General features: G+C 43.4%; 1 protein-coding gene and 1 non-coding gene across 2 annotated transcripts in view; both read left to right on the top strand.

Annotated features, from left to right (window-relative positions):
- The window catches only part of fat1b (FAT atypical cadherin 1b), a 43,370-nt gene extending 24,491 nt beyond the window's left edge, over positions 1-18,879 (top strand). Inside the window, exons 20-31 of the mRNA XM_071411433.1 lie at positions 122-319; positions 1,123-1,948; positions 2,450-2,572; positions 2,809-2,966; positions 5,539-5,858; positions 5,980-6,140; positions 6,281-6,434; positions 9,798-9,908; positions 10,177-10,465; positions 10,551-10,896; positions 11,164-11,280; positions 17,772-18,879. Coding sequence (XP_071267534.1) covers positions 122-319; positions 1,123-1,948; positions 2,450-2,572; positions 2,809-2,966; positions 5,539-5,858; positions 5,980-6,140; positions 6,281-6,434; positions 9,798-9,908; positions 10,177-10,465; positions 10,551-10,896; positions 11,164-11,280; positions 17,772-17,950 — 2,982 coding nt within the window. The 3' untranslated portion in view covers positions 17,951-18,879. The remainder of the gene's footprint in view (positions 1-121; positions 320-1,122; positions 1,949-2,449; positions 2,573-2,808; positions 2,967-5,538; positions 5,859-5,979; positions 6,141-6,280; positions 6,435-9,797; positions 9,909-10,176; positions 10,466-10,550; positions 10,897-11,163; positions 11,281-17,771) is intronic.
- Positions 17,397-17,473, top strand: trnaa-ugc (transfer RNA alanine (anticodon UGC)). The gene has a single exon. It is a non-coding gene; the product is annotated as a tRNA-Ala (tRNA).
- Positions 18,880-19,774: the final 895 nt, after the last annotated feature.

Genomic DNA, 19,774 nt, shown 5'->3' with positions numbered 1-19,774 from the left:
TCTCCCCCTCCCTCTGTCTCTCTCTCCCTCGCTCTCCCTCCCTCTTTCTCCCCCCCCCCTCTGTCCCCCTCCCTCTGTCTCGCTCTCCCTCCCTCTTTCTTTCCCCCCCTCTCTACCCCAGGAGAGTGTCCCAGTAGGGAACAGTGTTCTCAAGCTGACTGTAACAGATAGGGATGCCTCCCACAACGGCCCCCCATTCTCCTTCATCATCCTTGGGGGAGATGAGGGAGGCTCCTTCCTAATAGACCCCCAGGGAACCCTCAGGACCACCACACTGCTGGACCGCACAGTAAAGGACCACTACATACTACATGCTCAGGTTGGTCTACATTCACAAAATGCTAATTAGGCTAAAAGTAGTATTACAATTTTCTGAAATGTGTTTTGTACTTGATACAGTAAATGAATAGTAATAGATCAACCATTGAGGTGACTGAAGGGTGGTATATCTGCTGTCTGTATCAGGGAGCACCAGTAGGTTCACTGGAAATACAGGAATGGTTGAAAGGGAAAGGGGGATACCTAGTCAGCTGTACAACTGAATGCATTCAACTGAAATGTGTCTTCCGCATTTAACCCAACCCCTCTGAATCAGAGAGTTGCGGGGGGCTCCCTTAATCGACATCCACTTAATCGGCACCCAGGGAATAGTGGAAGGGTAGTATACCTGCTGTCTGTATCAGGGAGCACCAGTAGGTTCACTGGAAACACAGGAATGGTTGTAAACTTATGTGATCATAACAGAGTTTGTACAGATTGCTCCAGTTCCAGTATTGATTCTCTCCTTTAATCCCAGAGTTTGTACAAGTTGCCCTCATTCCAGTATTGATTCCCTCCTTTAATATCAGAGTAGGTACAGATTGCCCTCATTCCAGTATTGATTTTCTCCTTTAATCCCAGAGTTTGTACAGATTGCCCTCATTCCAGTATTGATTCTGTCCTTTATCCCAGAAGCAGCAGTGACCACCAGTCCACCAACTCCCCCCTCTGGTCATCAATGGCACTTGCAAGCCTGTTATTTTATCCTCTTAACCTGAAGTGAGGAATTCAAGCACTGGGTAGTGATTATAGTGATAGGTTGTAATAATGATGTTGTGGTTCTGTTGTGTTATGTTTCCTCAGGTGCTAGACAGTGGCAGACCACCAATCCTGGCCTCCACAGTGATCAATATCAGGGTGATCCAAGAGAGCCTCCACCCCCCTGCTATCCTCCCCCTGGAGGTACTCATCTCCACCCCAGGAGAGGCCTATCCGGGCGGGGTGCTGGGTCAGATCCGAGCCACTGACCAGGACCTCTATGACTCCCTGACCTACAACCTCCAGCCCAATTTAGCCAATACGCTACTGTTCTCCCTGTCCCCTTCAGATGGCCGTCTGGTGACCCGGCCGGGTCACGTCCTCAAGCTGGGCCACTACCTGCTCAACGTCACCGTTACTGATGGACGCTTCACCACGGCAACCGGTGTCAGTGTGCACGTCCACCAGGTGACCAAGCGCATGCTGGAGAGCTCCGTGGCCGTTCGTCTGGCTGGGGTGGGCCCCGAGGAGTTCGTAGGGGAGCACTGGAGGGGCTTCCTGAGGGTGCTGCGCATGGTGGCAGGGATCAAGAGGAGTGATGTCCAGCTGGTCAGTCTGCAGCCCTGTGAGCCCCCTGGTAGCCTGGATGTCCTGCTGGCTCTGGAGCGGTCACCTCCCGGTAGCCCCCTGACCACTACCAAGGACGGGATCCTCCTTCGTAAGCTCAATGCCTCTGTGGGTGCAATCCAGGAGGTTACAGGCCTCCGCGTGGTCAGGGTGTTCAGGAAGCTATGTGCAGGCTTGGACTGTCCTGCCATGCTCTGTAGTGAGGTGGTCACCCTGGACCAGAACTTCCTGACCACCTACAGCACGGCTAGACTCAGCCTCATCACCCCGCCACATCACAGATCTGCTGTGTGCCTCTGTAAAGGTACATCACGCATCACACACAACACCACACATCACACCTCACACCTCACACCACCACACCACCACACCACCACACCTCACACCTCACACACAACACCACACATCACACCTCACACCTCACACCACCACACCACCACACCACCACACCTCACACCTCACACCTCACACACCACACACCACATAACACACCAAACATCACACACCACCACACATCACACACCACCACACATCACACACCACCACACATCACATAACACATCACACACCACATAACACATCACACACCACATCACACACTACCACAACACACCACACACCAACACACATCACATATCGTCAAGTTATTGATAAAACAATAGAAGTCGTCCAATACACTACATTTCGGCCGCATCCCAAATGGCACTTTTTTCCCTAAAAAAAGTAGTGCATTGTATAGGGAATGGAGTGCCGTTTAGGATGTGTCCTCTCCCTCATTGTAATGATTTGATATGTTCGGTACTAGGTGGTGAGTGTCCTGTGTTGAAGCTCTGTGAGGAGAAGCCCTGTCCTGAGGGATGTGTGTCCAACCAAAGAGAGGGACCATACAGCTGTGTCTGTCCACCTGACCAACAGGGAGGCTGCTCAGGTACTGTCTGTCACTCAAACAACCAAACAGATCATCAACCAAGATAGTGTTTCAATGACTGTTTCTTTAGTCTAACTTTGCTAGACATTATTCTCACATTCAAGATGAATAGAATGGCTCCTGTTTCTTCAGATCCGATATAACCATTACTTCAGTCACCAGCAAAACCGATATTAGTAACAGAGATGGAAGATGTCACATAACTGATCCGTCTACATGTTATTTTTAAACCACAGGAGGTCAGTCTCTATGGTTCAGTGGGAAGGGTTACATCAGGTATCGTCTGATGGAGAACCGCTATAGAGAGGAGATGAAACTGTCTCTCAGACTGAGAACCTTGTCCCACCATGCCACTCTCCTGTTTGCCAGAGGAACAGACTACTGCATTCTAGAGGTAGGTCTATAGATAAGTCCCAGATGGCACCTATTCCCTATATAGGGCTCTGGTCAATAGTAGTGCACTATAAAGTAGTAGGGGATAGGTCACAAGTTGCTGTTGGTTGTTCAGTTAGGAAAATCAATAATTACATTTTAATAAAACAGGCCATAAACTCAGGATTTAAACTTTGAGAAGAAATGACAGTGAATACAGTCACTACAACACTATACTGTACACATGTAGAGACACTCACATGCTTCATTGGAAAATAGTATGTGTTTAGTCAGTATTTTCTAACATCACATTGTCTTGTATTCAAAATGGCACCCTACTCCATCTACACAATTTATTAGGTACACCAATCTAGTACTGGGTTGGACCCCCTGTGTCCATGAAGGGGTGCACCTGGTCAGCAACAATGTTCAGTTACGCTGTGTAGTTCAAATGTTGCTCAATTGGGATGAAGGGACCTAACGTTTGCCAGGAAAACATTCCCTACACCATTACACCACTGCCACCAGCCTGTACCGTTGACACCAGGCAGGATGGGGCCATGAACTAATGCTGCTTACGACAAATCCTGACTCTGCCGTCAGCATGACGCAACAGGAACCGGGATTCGTCAGACCAGGCAACGTTCTTCCACTCAGTTGTCCAGTGCTGGTGAGGGCGTGCCCACTGGAGGGGTTTCTTCTTGTTTTTAGCTGATAGGAGTGGAACCCGCTGTGGTCGTCTGCTGCAATAGTCCGTCTGTGACAAAGACTGACGAGTTGTGCATTCTGAGATGCCGTTCTACACACCACTGTGGTAATGTGCCGTTATTTGTCCACCTGTTAGCTTGCACAATACTTGCCATTCTCCTTCAACCTCTCTCATCAACAAGCTGTTTTCGCCCACAGGACTGCCGCTGAATGGATGTTTTTTGTTTGTTGCACCATTCTCGGTAAACCCTAGAAACCATTTTCGTGAATCGGGTGGTGTACCTAATAAACTGGCCCCTGAGTGCACTATTTAGGGAATAGGGTGCAATTTGAGACAACCATTTGTGATGAGTAAAAACTCAATCCAATATATCATATAGTTTTGACAATATTGAAAAATAATTTTTGCTGCTCTAGTTGACTTTACCTGTGCCAAAGTTCCAGTATTTTTCCTTCATAGCTTGTTCTCCATCTTCTTTTTAAATAGGGAGCCAATTTCTTTTTAGCACTTTTATGTCTGATCAAAACTTGTTTTCTCATGGCTTTCTTGTCCCTCTGCAACAGAGATATGGTGCGCAGTATGTGTCGAACATCTCATTCCAAAATCACGGGCATTAATATGGAGTTGGTCCCCCTTTGCTGCTATAACAGCCTCCACTCTTCTGGGAATGCGTTCCATTTGATGTTGGAACATTACTGTGGGGACTTGCTTCCATTCAGTCACAAGAGCATTAGTGAGGTCGGGCACTGATGTTGGGTGGTTAGGCCTGGCTCGCAGTCTGCGTTCCAATTCATCCCAAAGGTGTTCGATGGGGTTGAGGTCGGGGCTCTATGTAGACCAGTCAAGTTCTTCCACACCGATCTCGACAAACCATTTCTGTATGAACCTCGCTTTGTGCACAGAGGCATTGTCATGCTGAAACAGGAAAGGGCCTTCCCCAAACTGCTGCCACAAAGTTGGAAGCACCGAATCGTCTAGAATGTCATTGTATGCTGTAGCGTTAAGATTTCCTTCACTGAATCTAAGGGGCTCAGCCCGAACCATGAAAAACAGCTCCAGACTGTTATTCCTCCTCCACCAAACGTTACAGTTGGCACTGTGCATTCGGGCAGGTGGTTCTCCTGGTATCCGCCAAACACAGATTTGTCCGTCAGACTGCCAGATGGTGAAGCGCAAATCATCACTCCAGAGAACGCGTTTCCACTGCTCCAGAGTTCAATGGCGGCAAGCTTTACACCACTCTAGCCAACGTTTGGCATTGCGCATGGTTATCTTAGGATTGTGTGCGGCTGCTCAGTAATGGAAACCCATTTCATGAAGTTCCCAGTGAACAGTTCTTGTGCTGACGTTTCTTCCAGAGGCAGTTTGGAACTCGGAAGTGAGTGTTGCAACTAAGGACAGAAGATTTTTACGTGCACTTCAGCACTCGGCGGTCCTGTTCTGTGAGCTTGTGTGGCCTACCACTTCACGGCTGAGCTGTGTTGCTCCTAGACGTTTCCACTTCTCAATAACAGCACATACAGTTGACCGGGACTGACTTGTTGGAAAAGTGCCATTCTATGACGGTGCCATGTTGAAAAGTCTCTTAGCTTTTCAGTAAGGCAATTCTACTGCCAATGTTTGTATATGGAGATTGCATGGCTGTGTGCTCAATTGTATACACCTGTCAGCAACGGGTGTGGCTGAAATAGCCAAATCCACTAATTTGAAGGTCCACTAATTTGTCCACATACTTTTGTATATATAGTGTATATAGAATCGTGAGAATCGCAATACATATCGAATCGGTACCAAAGTATCGTGATAATATTGTATCGTGAGGTCCCTGGCAATTCCCAGGCCTAACAGCCATTTCCTATCTTTATGTACCCACTCCTGCCCCCAGATAGTGGACGGTAGGCTGCAGTACCAGTTTGACTACGGCAGTGGCCCAGGCATCGTCTCTATCCACAGTGCCCAGGTCAGTGATGGCCAGTGGCACACCGTATCCCTTGAGGTAAACGGCAACCACGCCATGCTGGTTCTGGATCAGCTCTACACGGCCTCGGGCACGGCACCAGGCACACTCCGCTCCCTCAACCTGGACGGAAGCCTGTTTCTGGGTGGTGTTTCTGAATCCGACCAGCAGAGGGGAGCAAAGACAGCCTCACAGCGTTTGCCAGTCTCTCACAGTCGTGATCTACAGGGTTGTATGGAGGCAGTCAGGTATTTGATGTTTCCCTCCCTTTTATCAACCTTTTTGTTAAAATAAATAAATAATTGTAACGTGATTTGTAACAAACTTGCTTGTGAAATGACTAAATAACTGTTGATTTTATTTTGTCAGGTTTAATGGCTATGATCTGAACCTGGACACTGAGGCCCAGGCCCATGTTCTAGTAGAGGAGGTGGTGGGGGTGGCACCAGGCTGTGGGGCCCTCCCTGTCCCAGACTGCTCCTCTCAGCCCTGTGTGAATGGAGGAACCTGCTCCACTCTGCCTCATGGAGGTAGGAGACAGACACCATTTATTGACATAGATAAATCACCATACAGTCCTATTCACAGTCTATACAGAACATATTGGTCTCAAACATCTTGTTATCCTATATATATTATTTTGTACATTATACACTTGTTTCTATTGCAGGTTACTTCTGTAAATGCAGTGACTTGTTCATGGGGTCTCACTGTGAGGTGACAGCTAGCCCCTGTTCCTCCAACCCCTGTCTGTATGGAGGAACCTGTGTGCTGGACAACCAGGACTTTTACTGCCAGTGTAGAGGACAGTACTCAGGACCACGGTACATAGAGCAGTTACCCATTATGAACTGAAATTTGGAAAATGTGTCCCAATTGGCACCCTATTCCTTTGTAGTGCACTACTTTTGACCAGGACCCTTAGGGTTCTGGTTGAAAGTAGTGCACTGTATAGGGAACAGGGTGACAGTTGGGACATAACCAATCGTGACCTTGAGATTCTATTTGACATCTTGGTAAAAAATGAGTTATTCACATAGAGTTGCTCATTAGGTGGTCCTTTACATGTGAGATCTGTCAGATTTGTTCTAAAGTAAATTTACAATGAATTTTTTTTTGAAAAATCAGAATGTTCTTTGTGCGCAAACACCTTTTAATTTGATGCTTTAAGGTTATAGCTGCAATCATATCACACAATGCTGGGCTGCCAATCAAAATTAACTGTATGTCATATACATATAAGGTCATATACTTATTGAGTCATGAAAGAGGAAGACATCACAAAATAGTTCTAATTCTGAAAAATACTCATTAACTCCGTACTATACATTTTACAGGTAGAACCTTGTAGTTCCAAGTTCTTGATTATTCATATCATGGGTTCTAGTCCCAGGTCTTCGATTATTCATATCATGGGTTCTAGTCCCAAGTCCTTGTTTATTCATATCATAGGTTCTAGTCCCAAGTCCTTGATTATTCATATCATAGGTTCTAGTCCCAAGTCCTTGATTATTCATATCATAGGTTCTAGTCCCAAGTCCTTGATTATTCATATCATAGGTTCTGGTCCTCTTTTTCCCAGCACTTAATAAATACAGGTGCCTTAGGGCATGTTTAAGGCCCTTAGGAGAGGCATTGCTGCTTTTGTCTTGTTCTATATCAATACAAAAACCTCCAAGGAAGATTTTTGACAAAAATGTCAAACTTGCCACATTTTTTTATAACTAGCAAGTAGTTTACTGACTTTAGGTGTCAGAGACCAGACACACATATCAGTTTACTCATCCAGAGCTAAGCTTTAGCAATGCTGCTAGTTATCCATAGGATATAGTGTATTTGTCATTTTCGAGAGCTATCGCTTTAAGAAATGTGTGATGAACATGAATTAATATATTTGATGTGATTAGAAAGAAGGAAGGCTATTCTCTTTATTTAATCATTAAATGTCTGTACTTCTCTATGGAAATGTGAATTATTTTAACATTCTGTGCCAGATATAACCTTCCCTCTGGGCACAGACCTCAGTTCAACACAGAAATATCTCATTTACATAAGTATTCACACCCCTGAGTCAATACTTTGTAGAAGTCCCTTTGGCAGCGATTACAGCTGTGAGTTTTTCTGGGTAAGTCTTTCCACACCGGAATTGTACAACATTTTGCCATTTATTCATTTCAACACTCTTCAAGCTGTCACATTGGTTGTTGATCTTTTTATTTTTTTATTTCACCTTTATTTAACCAAGTAGGACAGTTGAGACCAAGTTCTCATTTACAACTGCGACCTGGTCAAGAAAAAGCAAAGCAGTGCGACACAAACAACAACACAGAGTTACACATGGAATAAACAAACGTACAGTCAATAACACAATAGAAAAAATCTATATACAGTGTGTGAAAATGAGGTAAGATTAGGGAGGTAAGGCAATAAATAGGCCGTAGTGGCGAAGTAATTACAATTTAGCAATTAACACTGGAGCGATAGGTGTGCAGCAGATGAATGTGCAAGTCGAGATACTGGGGTGCAAAGGAGCAAAAAAAAATAAAACAATTTGGGGATGAGGTAGTTGGATGGGCTATTTACAGATGGGCTATGTACAGGTGCAATGATCTGTGAGCTGCTCTGACAGCTGATGCTTTAAGTTAGAGAGGGAGATATGGGTCTCCAGCTTCAGTGATTTTTGCAATTCTTTCCAGTCATTGGCAGCAGAGAACTGAAAGGAAAGGCGGCCAAAGAAGGAATTGGCTTTGGGGGTGACCAGTGAAATATACCTGCTGGAGCGCATGCTACGAGTGGGTGCTGCTATGGTGACCAGTGAGCTGAGATAAGGCGTAGCTTTACCTAGTAAAGACTTATAGATGACCTGGAGCCAGTGGGTTTGGCGACGAATATGAAGCGAGGGCCAGCCAACGAGAGCATACAGGTCGCAGTGGTGGGTAGTATATGGGGCTTTGGTGACAAAAGGATGGCGCTGTGATAGCAAATTGGATGCAGTCTGAGTAGAGTGCTGAAGGCTATTTTGTAAATGGCATCGCCGAAGTCGAGGATCGGTAAGATAGTCAGTTTTACGAGCATATGTTTGGCAGCATGAGTGAAGGATGCTTTGTTGTGAAATAGGAAGCCCTTTCTAGATTTAATTTTGGATTGGAGATGCTTAATGTGAGTCTGGAAGGAGAGTTTACAGTCTAACCAGACACCTAGGTATTTGTAGTTGTCCACATATTCTAAGTCAGAACCGTCCAGAGTAGTGTTGCTGGATGGGCGGGCAGGTGCGGGCAGCGATCGGTTGAAGAGCATGCATTTAGTTTTACTTGCATTTAAGAGCAGTTGGAGGCCACGGAAGGAGAGTTGTATGGCATTGAAGCTCGCCTGGAGGGTTGTTAACACAGTGTTCAAAGAAGGGCCAGAAGTATGCAGAATGGTGTCGTCTGCGTAGAGGTGGATCAGAGAATCACCAGCAGCAAGAGCGACATCATTGATGTATACAGAGAAAAGAGTCGGCCCGAGATTTGAACCCTGTGGCACCTCCATAGAGACTGCCAGAGGTCCGGACAACAATTGCTGAACATACATTTTCAGTCTTGCCATACAAGTATATTTAAGTCAAAACTGTAACTAGGCCACTCAGGAACATTCACTGTCTTCTTGGTAAACAACTCCAATGTAGATTTGGCCTTGTGTTTTAGGTTATTGTCCTGCTGAAAGGTGATTGCACACAGAGTGAGCCCATGCAACTTGTTATGTGACTTGTTAGGCACATTTTTACTCCTGAACTTATTTAGGCTTGCAATAACAAAGGGGTTAAATACTTATTGACTCAAGATATTTCAGCTTTTCATTTTTCAAAAAACATAATTCCACGTTATGGGGTATTGTATGTTGGCCAGTGGCTCAAATATGGCTGTAACACAACAATATGTGTAAAAAGTCAAGGGGTGTGAATACTTTCTGAAAGCACTGTACCTTTATGGTGAGGACCTTAATGGGTTATGAACGAAGAAATCACTACAAAACAGTTCTGAGACTTTAATGCTCATTTTCTCTGAACTATGCTTTGCGCAGATAGAACCTTATAGTGTTAGTCACATGTCTGCTATCCCGTGGGGTTGGACGTTTCTCATAGCGCTGTTGTTGTTGGTAGAAAATAGATGATGTATGGGAAGTTAAAAAGCGTGTCTATGTTCCAGGTGTGCGGTTGGTCCGTACTGCAAAGATGACCCCTGCAGAAACAGTGGACATTGTATCGACAGTCTGGATGGGGCTGTGTGTGAGTGCGAGCCGGGTTTTCAGGGAGAACGGTAAGCAGAAACATCCATTACTCTCACTAACCCGCTTTCTTCCACTCCGGGTTTGGTATGACACATCCATGATGTCACACTGTGCCAGAGCTGCAATATGTACTGTATATAGGTTCTGGATATATGCATCCCAAATGGCACCCTATTCCCTACATAGTGCACTACAGAGCTCTGGTCTAAAGTAGTGCACTATATTGGGACCATTTGGAACACACTCCATATAGATGCTGTATGTGAATGTGACTCTGGACGGTGTTCTTCTGCCCAGGTGCCTTGGGGATGTAAATGAGTGTATGCAGACAGAGAGCCTCTGCTCTAACGGAGGTGTGTGTGTAAACACCTACGGCTCCTTCAACTGTAGCTGCGTGGTGGGGTTCGCTGGGCGCCAGTGTGAGCTCGAGGTGTTGGTCAGGAACGAGCTGCTGTTCACCAGCTGGTCCATCGGCCTGGAGGAACTCCTGGGACTGGCCTTGTTCCTGGTCACCATCTTCGGCCTGTCTCTGCTCTTTGTAGCCGTCCGGAAGAGGGCCAAACAGGACGGATCTAAGGAATATGAGGTATCATATCTGTTGTCAGTAAGTGATTGATTGTATTTTTGAATATATGACAAATAATTGTGACGTTCGAACTTTGAACCTTAAGGATGAAGATGGTAAAGAGTTCTTTGGGAGAGCTTACCTGGAGGTCAAGTCCAGCCGGGGAGTCCCAGTCTACTTGGACGTTCCACCACAGATCCCAGTTAGACCCATCTCCTACACCCCTAGTTACCCCAGCAACTCACGCCACAACCTGAACAAGGGTTCCTGCGAAGGCCTTGGGTTGGTGGAACCCACAGAGCACAGAACCCCTGACCCAGACCCCGTGCACATGCTGAGGAGAGGGGTGGCAGTGTGCAGTGTGGCTCCCACCCTGCCACGCCGCCTGCATTCCAACACCCCTTCAGAGACGGAGTCCATCCAGAAACCCTGCTGGGACTACCACTATGATGGTGAGAGAGCAGATGACTGGAGGCTGGGAGCAGGAAATGAGAAGACACTGTTTTGTCATTAATAGTTTTCACATTTTGACCTATCAACTTTACTTTGATAACGTGCATGTATTTTTATTGTAAACAACAAAATTAAATTGCACATTTGATGTAGCTTTACATATAGTACAGTATGATAGCTTTGTGTTTATGGTGAATCAAACAATCTTGTCTTCATCAGCAAGGTCATAAGGATGAATAAGTGATTTGTATCTTTGTCTCCGCCAGAAGAGGTAGTGGAGCTGGATCCGGTCTCCACTCAGAGATCTAGGAAAGACCTGGAAAACCGTGGCAGTGCCTCAGAGTCACTCTGTTCCTACCAGTCAGGATCAGGAGATGAGAATGGTAGGTTTCGTTACTCGTCCAAGATGACAGGATGAGACATCAGTGTAAGTGCTGGAATCCAGGCTAATGCATGTTATTAGGCAACACCTTCTACCTGTAATGATACCTCTGAATGAGTGTTCTCTCTTATGTCACTTGTCCTTCTTCCTCTCCTTTTCTCTAGTCTCAACTCCAGTTTGGATTAAATCTATGCACAGCCCCAGGTCAGGGTTTAACAGGGGGCACAGTGTAAGTTGTCATTTACATTGACGTTGTGGGAAGTAGCCCAATAGTCTCTTGATAGTCTTACAATCTCTTGATAGTCTCCTGTTAGTCTGGCAATCTACATGTACAGTACTGATAGTTTGACAGTCTCCTGATAGTCTCCTGATAGTTTGACAGTCTCCTGATAGTCTCCTGATGTAAGTGTAATATCACATCCTTGTGTTGTCTTGAACTCTTGTGTTAAGTGTAGTTTGTGGCTTCTGTGGTTCCAATACATACCATTAGCATTTGTTTATTCTGAAACATATGGTTAAATTCCCATCTATTTTTTCCCACCTCCATTACTCAATGGAGTATTAACCCTATGTAGTTTTTGGTACATTTATTGTGTGCTAATGTTAGATTTCTCTTGTTACTCCCTCCTTAGCCCTCATAGGACTTCAATCACACAGTATTTACTGTGGAAAATAAGGTATCATTCCTATCTTATACTACACTAGTTGTTTCAGGAGATAGTTGTGTTCAGGGAGGCAGGAGATACAATGCCTTGCAAAAGTATTCATCCCCCGTTGCGTTTTTCCTATTTTGTTGCATTACAACCTGTAATTTAAATTGATTTTTATTTGGATTTCATGTAATTGACATACACAAAATAGGCCAAATTGGTGAAGTGAAAAATATATATTTTTTTTTAAACGGAAAAGTGGTGCATGCATATGTAATCACCCCCTTTACTGTGAAGCCACCAAATAAGATCTGGTGCAACCAATTACCTTCTGAAGTCACATAATTAGTTAGATTGCACACAGGTGGACTTTATTTAAGTGTCACATGATCTCAGTACGTATTCACCTGTTCCGAACTGCCCCAGAGTCTGCAACACCACTAAGCAAGGCGCACCACCAAGCAAGCAGCACCATGAAGTCCATGGAGCTCTCCAAACAGGTCAGGGAGAAAGTAGTGGATAAGTACAGATCAGGGTTGGGTTATAAAAAAATATCCAAAACTTTGAACATCCCACCATTAAATTCATTATTAAAAAATATAAATAATGTGGCACCACAACAAACCTGTCAAGAGAGGGCTGCCCACCAAAACTCACGGACCAGGCAAGGAGGGCATTAATCAGAGAGGCAACAAAGAGACCAAAGATAACCCTGAAGGAGCTGCAAAGCTCCACACCGGAGATTGGAGTATCTGTCCATAGGACCACTTTAAGCCATACACTCCACAGAGCTGGGCTTTATGGAAGAGTGGCCATAAAAAAAGTAATTGCTGAAAGAAAAAAATAAGCAAACACGTTTGCTGTTCGCCAAAAGGCATGTGGGAGACTCCCCAAACATATGGAAGAAGGTACTCTGGGTCAGATGCGACTAAAATTGAGCTTTTTGGCCGTCGAGGAAAACACTGTCTGGAGCAAATCCAACACCTCTCATCACCCCGAGAATACCATCCCCACAGTGAAGCATGGTGGTGGCAGCATCATGCTGTGGGGATGTTTTTCATCGGCAGGGACTGGGAAACTGGTCAGAATTGAAGGAATGCTGGATGGCGCTAAATACAGGGAAATTCTTGAGGGAAACATGTTTCAGTCTTCCAGAGATTTGGACGGAGGTTTACCTTCCAGCAGGACAATGGCCCATCACAGTGTAAGTGCTGGAATCCAGGCTAATGCATGTTATTAGGAAACACCTTCTACCTGTCTTCCAGAGATTTGAGATTGGGACGGAGGTTCACCTTCCAGCAGGACAATGACCCGAAGTATATTGCTTAAAGCAACACTCCAGTGGTTTAAGGGGAAACATGTAAATGTCTTGGAATGGCCTAGTCAAAGCCCAGACCTCAATCCAATTGAGAACCTGTGGTATGACTTAAAGATTGCTGTACACCAGCGGAACCCATCCAACTTGAAGGAGCTGGAGCAGTTTTGCCTTGAAGAATGGGCAACAATCCCGGTGGCTAGATGTGCCAAGCTTATAGAGACGTACCCCAAGAGACTTGCAGCTGTAATTGCTACAAGGTATTGACTTTGATGGGGTGAATAGTTATGCACGCTCAAGTTGTTTTTTTGTGTTATTTGTTTGTTTCACAATAAAACACATTTTGCATCTTCAAAGTGGTAGGCATGTTGTGTAAATCAAATGATACAAACCCCCCAAAAATCCAGATTGTAAGGCAACAAAATCGGAAAAGTGCCAAGGGGGTGAATACTTTTGCAAGCCACTGCAGTTGTGTTTAGGGAGTCAGTAGATTAGGTAATGTTGGCTGTAAGTGGTTCTGGCTCGAGGTCCCAGTGGTTCTGGCTCGAGGTCCCAGTGGGTCTGGCTCGAGGTCCCAGTGGTTCTGACTAGGTCTCAGTGGTTCTGTCTACATCCTTACATGCAGTATATGCTCTTCAGTAGGCATCAGTCCAATACACTGACTACCATGGGTGTTAATTTGTCTCTTTGTAGTATAAACTCTTGATTTTAAACTTGAAATATTTTATTTCTCTCTCAGCTGTCATTACTAGGCTTGTGATCTTCAAAACACCAGAGGTGATGTGCTTGTCTTCTCTCCTCTCATGCTCTGTTAGCTTACCGTAGCGAATGCAGAATGGTACTCCAAAAGGACCGTTTAACAATGTGCTGGCTTGTAAATAAACCCTTTATAACATCTTACTGTTGAATGTGCTGCTGAAGGCCTGCGGGTGTCTAATCTGATTTAATACAGAGGAGATTTCACAATGATGTTGTGAAATCACTAATTATTAGGTGTCCGCCCACTCTGCACAGAGTGGGTGAAAACGTGTTTGGTGATGGAATTTCACCAAGACAAATATGATTGTTCATGTTCTGAATCACTCCGTGAGGTCTTTCTCTAACATATCATTAACATTGTATCCTAAAAGTTGGATTTTGTAACGTAATACATCCAATAATACGTACCAAGAGCTTCTCACAGTGACTTTTGAGGATTTTATATGCTGTGGTTGTCTGCAAAGTTTTTTCTGTGGGTCGCAAAAAGCTTAATTATACAACGGGTGGGTCTAATACTTGATGCTGATTGGTTAAAAATGCATTCCAGACAGTGTCTATTCCACAAGTTACCATCGGCTAAATCTATGACGTTAAAATGCCTATTTACTCTGTTCCGTCTGACTGCGCAATCCACAGTCTCATCAGCTCAGACAGGCATTTTATATACTAGATCTACATTCTAAAAAGTATCTAGACATTATCTCCCATTTCTTTTAGACTAGCATTTGTTTTTCAACCGCGGAGATGTGTAATAACCTTGCTGTTTGTTTCAATATTGAAATTCAGTCTCCAGCTGTTCTATGGTAATGAATGTGGTGCCGCGACGATACAGACAGGCTGGCAGCTTTTCTCAGCCAGTCGAAATCATGAATCAGCATTTTATGGATATATACAAAGAAATGTCAATAGAAAAACACAAAATGCAGCTAGTTTGTTGTCATTCCAGCTTCAGTTTGAAATAAATCAAATCAAATTCTATTTGTCACATACACATGGTTAGCAGATGTTAATGCGAGTGTAGCGAAATGCTTGTGCTTCTAGTTCCGACAATGCAGTAATAACCAATGAGTAATCTAACCTAAAAATTCCACAACTACTACCTTATACACACAAGTGTAAAGGGATAAATAATATGTACATAAAGATATATGAATGAGTGATGGTACAGAACGGCATAGGCAAGATGCAGTAGATGGTATAGAGTACAGTATATACATATGAGATGAGTAATGTAGGGTATATAAACATAAAGTGGCATAGTTTAAAGTGGCTAGTGATACATGTATTACATAAGATGGCAAGATGCAGTAGATGATATAGAGTACAGTATATACATATGAGATGAGTAATGTAGGGTATGTAAACATTATATTAAGTGGCATTGTTTAAAGTGGCTAGTGATACATTTTTACATACATTTCCATCAATTCCCATTATTAAAGTGGCTGGAGTTGAGTCAGTATGTTGGCAGCGGCCACTAAATGTTAGTGGTGGCTGTTTAACAGTCTGATGGCCTTGAGATAGAAGCTGTTTTTCAGTCTCTCGGTCCCTGCTTTGATGCACCTGTACTGACCTCGCCTTCTGGATGATAGCGGGGTGAACAGGCAGTGGCTCGGGTGGTTGTTGTCCTTGATGATCTTTATGGCCTTCCTGTGACATCGGGTGGTGTAGGTGTCCTGGAGGGCAGGTAGTTTGCCCCCGGTGATGCGTTGTGCAGACCTCACTACCCTCTGGAGAGCCTTACGGTTGTGGGCGGAGCAGTTGCCGTACCAGGCGGTGATACAGCCCGACAGGATGCTCTCGATTGTGCATCTGTAGAAGTTTGTAAGTGCTTTTGGTGACAAGCCAAATTTCTTCAGCCTCCTGAGGTTGAAGAGGCGCTGCTGCGCCTTCTTCACCACGCTGTCTGTGTGGGTGGACCAATTCAGTTTGTCCGTGATGTGTACACCGAGGAACTTAAAACTTACTACCCTCTCCACTACTGTCCCGTCGATGTGGATAGGGGGGTGCTCCCTCTGCTGTTTCCTGAAGTCCACAATCATCTCCTTTGTTTTGTTGACGTTGAAATAATGTTTTTAATGAAATTGTCTATCAATCATTATTTGAATATGTTGAAAATTAAATGAAATGTAAAAGACTTTGAAAATAAATAGCTTCCGGTACGCTCAGTGCTCCGTTGACATTTCATAGAGATACACTTGTTTTTTTGAGAAATGTATCATTAATAGCGTATACTAAAAAAAGCGTATATTAAAATGTCATGTCTCAAAATGTATATCTACAGTTGAAGTCGGAAGTTTACATACACTTATGTTGGAGTCATTAAAACTCGTTTTTCAACCACTCCACAAATTTCTTGTTAACCTTTCTAGCGCAGGCGTTCCGCTAGCGGAACCCCTCGACAACATTCCGCTGAAAAGGCAGCGCGCGAAATTCAAAAATATTTTTTATAAATATGTAACTTTCACACATTAACAAGTCCAATACAGCAAATGAAAGAAACTTATTGTTAATCTACCCATCTGTCCGATTTCAAAAAGGCTTTACAGCGAAAGCACAACATATGATTATGTTAGGTCAGAGCCAAGTCAAAAAAACATACAGCCATTTTTCCAGCCAAAGATAGGAGTCACAAAAAGCAGAAATATAGATAAAATTAATCACTAACCTTTAATGATCTTCATCAGATGACACTCATAGAACAACATGTTACACAATACATGTATGTTTTGTTCGATAATGTGCATATTTGTATCCAAAAATCTCAGTTTACATTGGCGCGTTACGTGCAGTAATGTTTTGATTCCAAAACATCCGGTGATTTTGCAGATAGCCACATCAAATCCCAGAAATACCCCATAATAAACATTGATAAAAGATACAAGTGTTATTCACAGAATTAAAGATAGACTTCTCCTTAATGCAACCGCTGTGTCAGATTTCCCCCAAAAAATACGGAAAAAGCATAATCTGAGTACGGCGCTCAATCCAGCCAAAGAAATATCCGCCATGTTGGAGTCAACAGAAGTTAGAAATAACATTATAAATATTCACTAGGATTAAATGTCAGGAATTGTGAAAAACTGAGTTTAAATGTATTTGGCTAAGGTGTATGTAAACGTCCGACTTCAACTGTGTCTTACCTCTATGTTGTTTTATGTCCTCCTGATTGGAGAAGACAGATGATGAGTTTAGTTACTGTGACCCTAATCTTGGCCATCCTACAAGGGTAAACTTTTTAACAGATTATGATAGAGACATAAGGTTTGGACCATTGGTTTTCTTAGTGGAGAGTCTACACATTATTTTAGCTATTGTTTTTTAGATTGGACATCCTATAATTATCCACAGTTTATATTCTCCAAACCTCCTATCAGACTATTCTCCAACAATGGTCCCGTGTGGCTCAGTTGGTAGAGCATGGCGCTTGCAACGCCAGGGTTGTGGGTTCAATTCCCACGGGGGGACCAGGATGAATATGTATGAACTTTCCAATTTGTAAGTCGCTCTGGATAAGAGCGTCTGCTAAATGACTTAAATGTAAATGTAAAAATGGTCACAGTAACAGACTACTGAGATGATCTATGCATGTCTGTATTTGTGTGTAAGGGGAGACAGACACTTTGAGAGAATCTAATTGTGTACTAATTATAAAGCTAAATCACATCTCATTCACAGCGAAGCACAGCTTATTTGTGCCAAAATATGAACCATTGTTACATAGTTGTGATGCTTGTTTTTCACTGATAACATTTTCACCCTGAATAGGCTATCACTGGGACACATCTGATTGGATGCCGAGTGCTCAGCGTCCCGTAGACCAGGAACTGTTGCAGTGTATATGTATAGAAAAGCCTGCCCCCTCCTGCACTGACTCTGACCCTGAGCTCCTCAACCTTGACTGCTATGTAGGAGGTATAGACATTGAGAGTGACTCCACCAACTGATTTCCTTTCTCTGGATCTGGATGATGTCCACCTACCTGTTAGGCCTCAGGGCCAGTTATGATGACTCCATCCAGACACATACTTCACCTGTAGCCAGCAGGGGGAAAGCATTTACCAGCACCAGCAGCACCACCTCTACCCTACAGACCCCACTATATAGGGACACAAAGTGACCCCTTGGACATGAGCTGTGGATAGGAGCTCAGCGGCAGTGTGCCCGTCTCCCATGCCTCCAGCTCTGACCTGTCAGGCTTGGGTGAAGGGTCAGAGTGACCAGCAGGCATGTTTGGTTATCTCACACCCTAAGCTCTGGACACAAGGCCTCTGACAGGCGACTGAAACTATAAACTTAATTTAGAGAATTCAGAGATAGACCCTGATGATCAGAGCGTTGGCGCTCTATTGGAAATATGTCTTGGTAGTCTTAATCAAATCTACTTTGAAACAAAAGTATACATCTCATACACATGGTTATGGGCTTTAAAAAAAGAAGACACCTTTACCATGTCAGATATAGAGTTAAAATGTATTACACTTTGAGTTTGCATCCCAATATTATACTTTATATACTTCACAGAAGACTGAAATATAACATAACAGTGAGATTTTTGGTGTGTTGTAAAATAATGTTTATTTAATTATGAAATTATAAAAAATATTAATAACATTCCACCCATGAGGCCACTAGAGGGCAATTTGGTCATTTGTCTGCAGGAAAGGTGTAGTGAATGTTATGTAATTTTAGAAGAAAAAGCTCACACCGTACGTCCATCTGTAATGGCTAAAACTGTAAATACCATACATGTCTGCATATTCTCATCAGTGACATTGCATTGCATGAAGCTTATGTTAGGTTTATACTGATTATATATTAATTAGCTATTTAATTGTACTGTACAATAAACATTTATATGAATGATTCTGTCATTGAATCATTGCTGTTACGTTTGTTTTAATAAATGAATACAGATCAGTCAGCAGAAGGGACAGCAAAACAGTTTTAGCATTAGCTATCCTGTTGTCCTGCCATACCCTGCTATCATCAGTAAGGAAAGAGGAAGAGGATGAGAGGAAAGTCCTCTCTTCAACCTCAAGCTCATTCTTTTAAAAAGGGGGTAACAGTTTCTAACTTCTACTTCGGACTGATATGTTTAAAGTTGGACTGAATAGGACTTTCACCAAAGAATTAAGAATTTTACTTTGGAACACTTTCAAAAACGTAATTTACTCCAGTTTAACTTGTGAGATGTAAAAGAGCTGTGTTCTTCCCAAATGGCACCCTATTCCCTATGTAGTGCACTACTTTTGACCAAATCCCATACGGGTGTAATGCACTATGTAGGGAATAGGGTGCCATTTGGGATGCATTCTTGGGCTTCAAAGGAAGACTGCTGCTCGTCCCCTCACCAGATGCACTTGACTTGATGGTGGTCATCTAGCCTGTTGATAGTACGGTCACCTCTACTTCTTATGCAGTTTCCATTGGAGGAAAATCATTTTAGAAGCTGTTTATGTTTCATGTTTCTCAAGGAAAATATAGCTCTTTTCACAAGGTTAACCCTCTGTGAGAAATAGAATGGCAGATACTTCTGTTTCCATAGGATCTTATCACACTACAGCAAGTCAGAGATACACAACAAATATATTGTATCCATTATGTTCAGTCCTGTATACATGAGCTCAATATGATGTAAAACAAAAGATATACAGTACCAGTCAAAAGTTTGGACACACCTACTCATTCCTGGGTTTTTCTTTATTTTTACTATTTTCTACAATGTAGAATAATAGTGAAGACATCAAAACTATGAAATAACACATATG

This window comes from Salvelinus alpinus, chromosome 7 (assembly GCF_045679555.1).
Source record: "Salvelinus alpinus chromosome 7, SLU_Salpinus.1, whole genome shotgun sequence".
Classification (NCBI taxonomy): Eukaryota; Metazoa; Chordata; class Actinopteri; order Salmoniformes; family Salmonidae; genus Salvelinus; species Salvelinus alpinus.
Note: the sequence above shows the minus strand (reverse complement) of the source record. Positions and strands in the feature narration are given on the sequence as shown.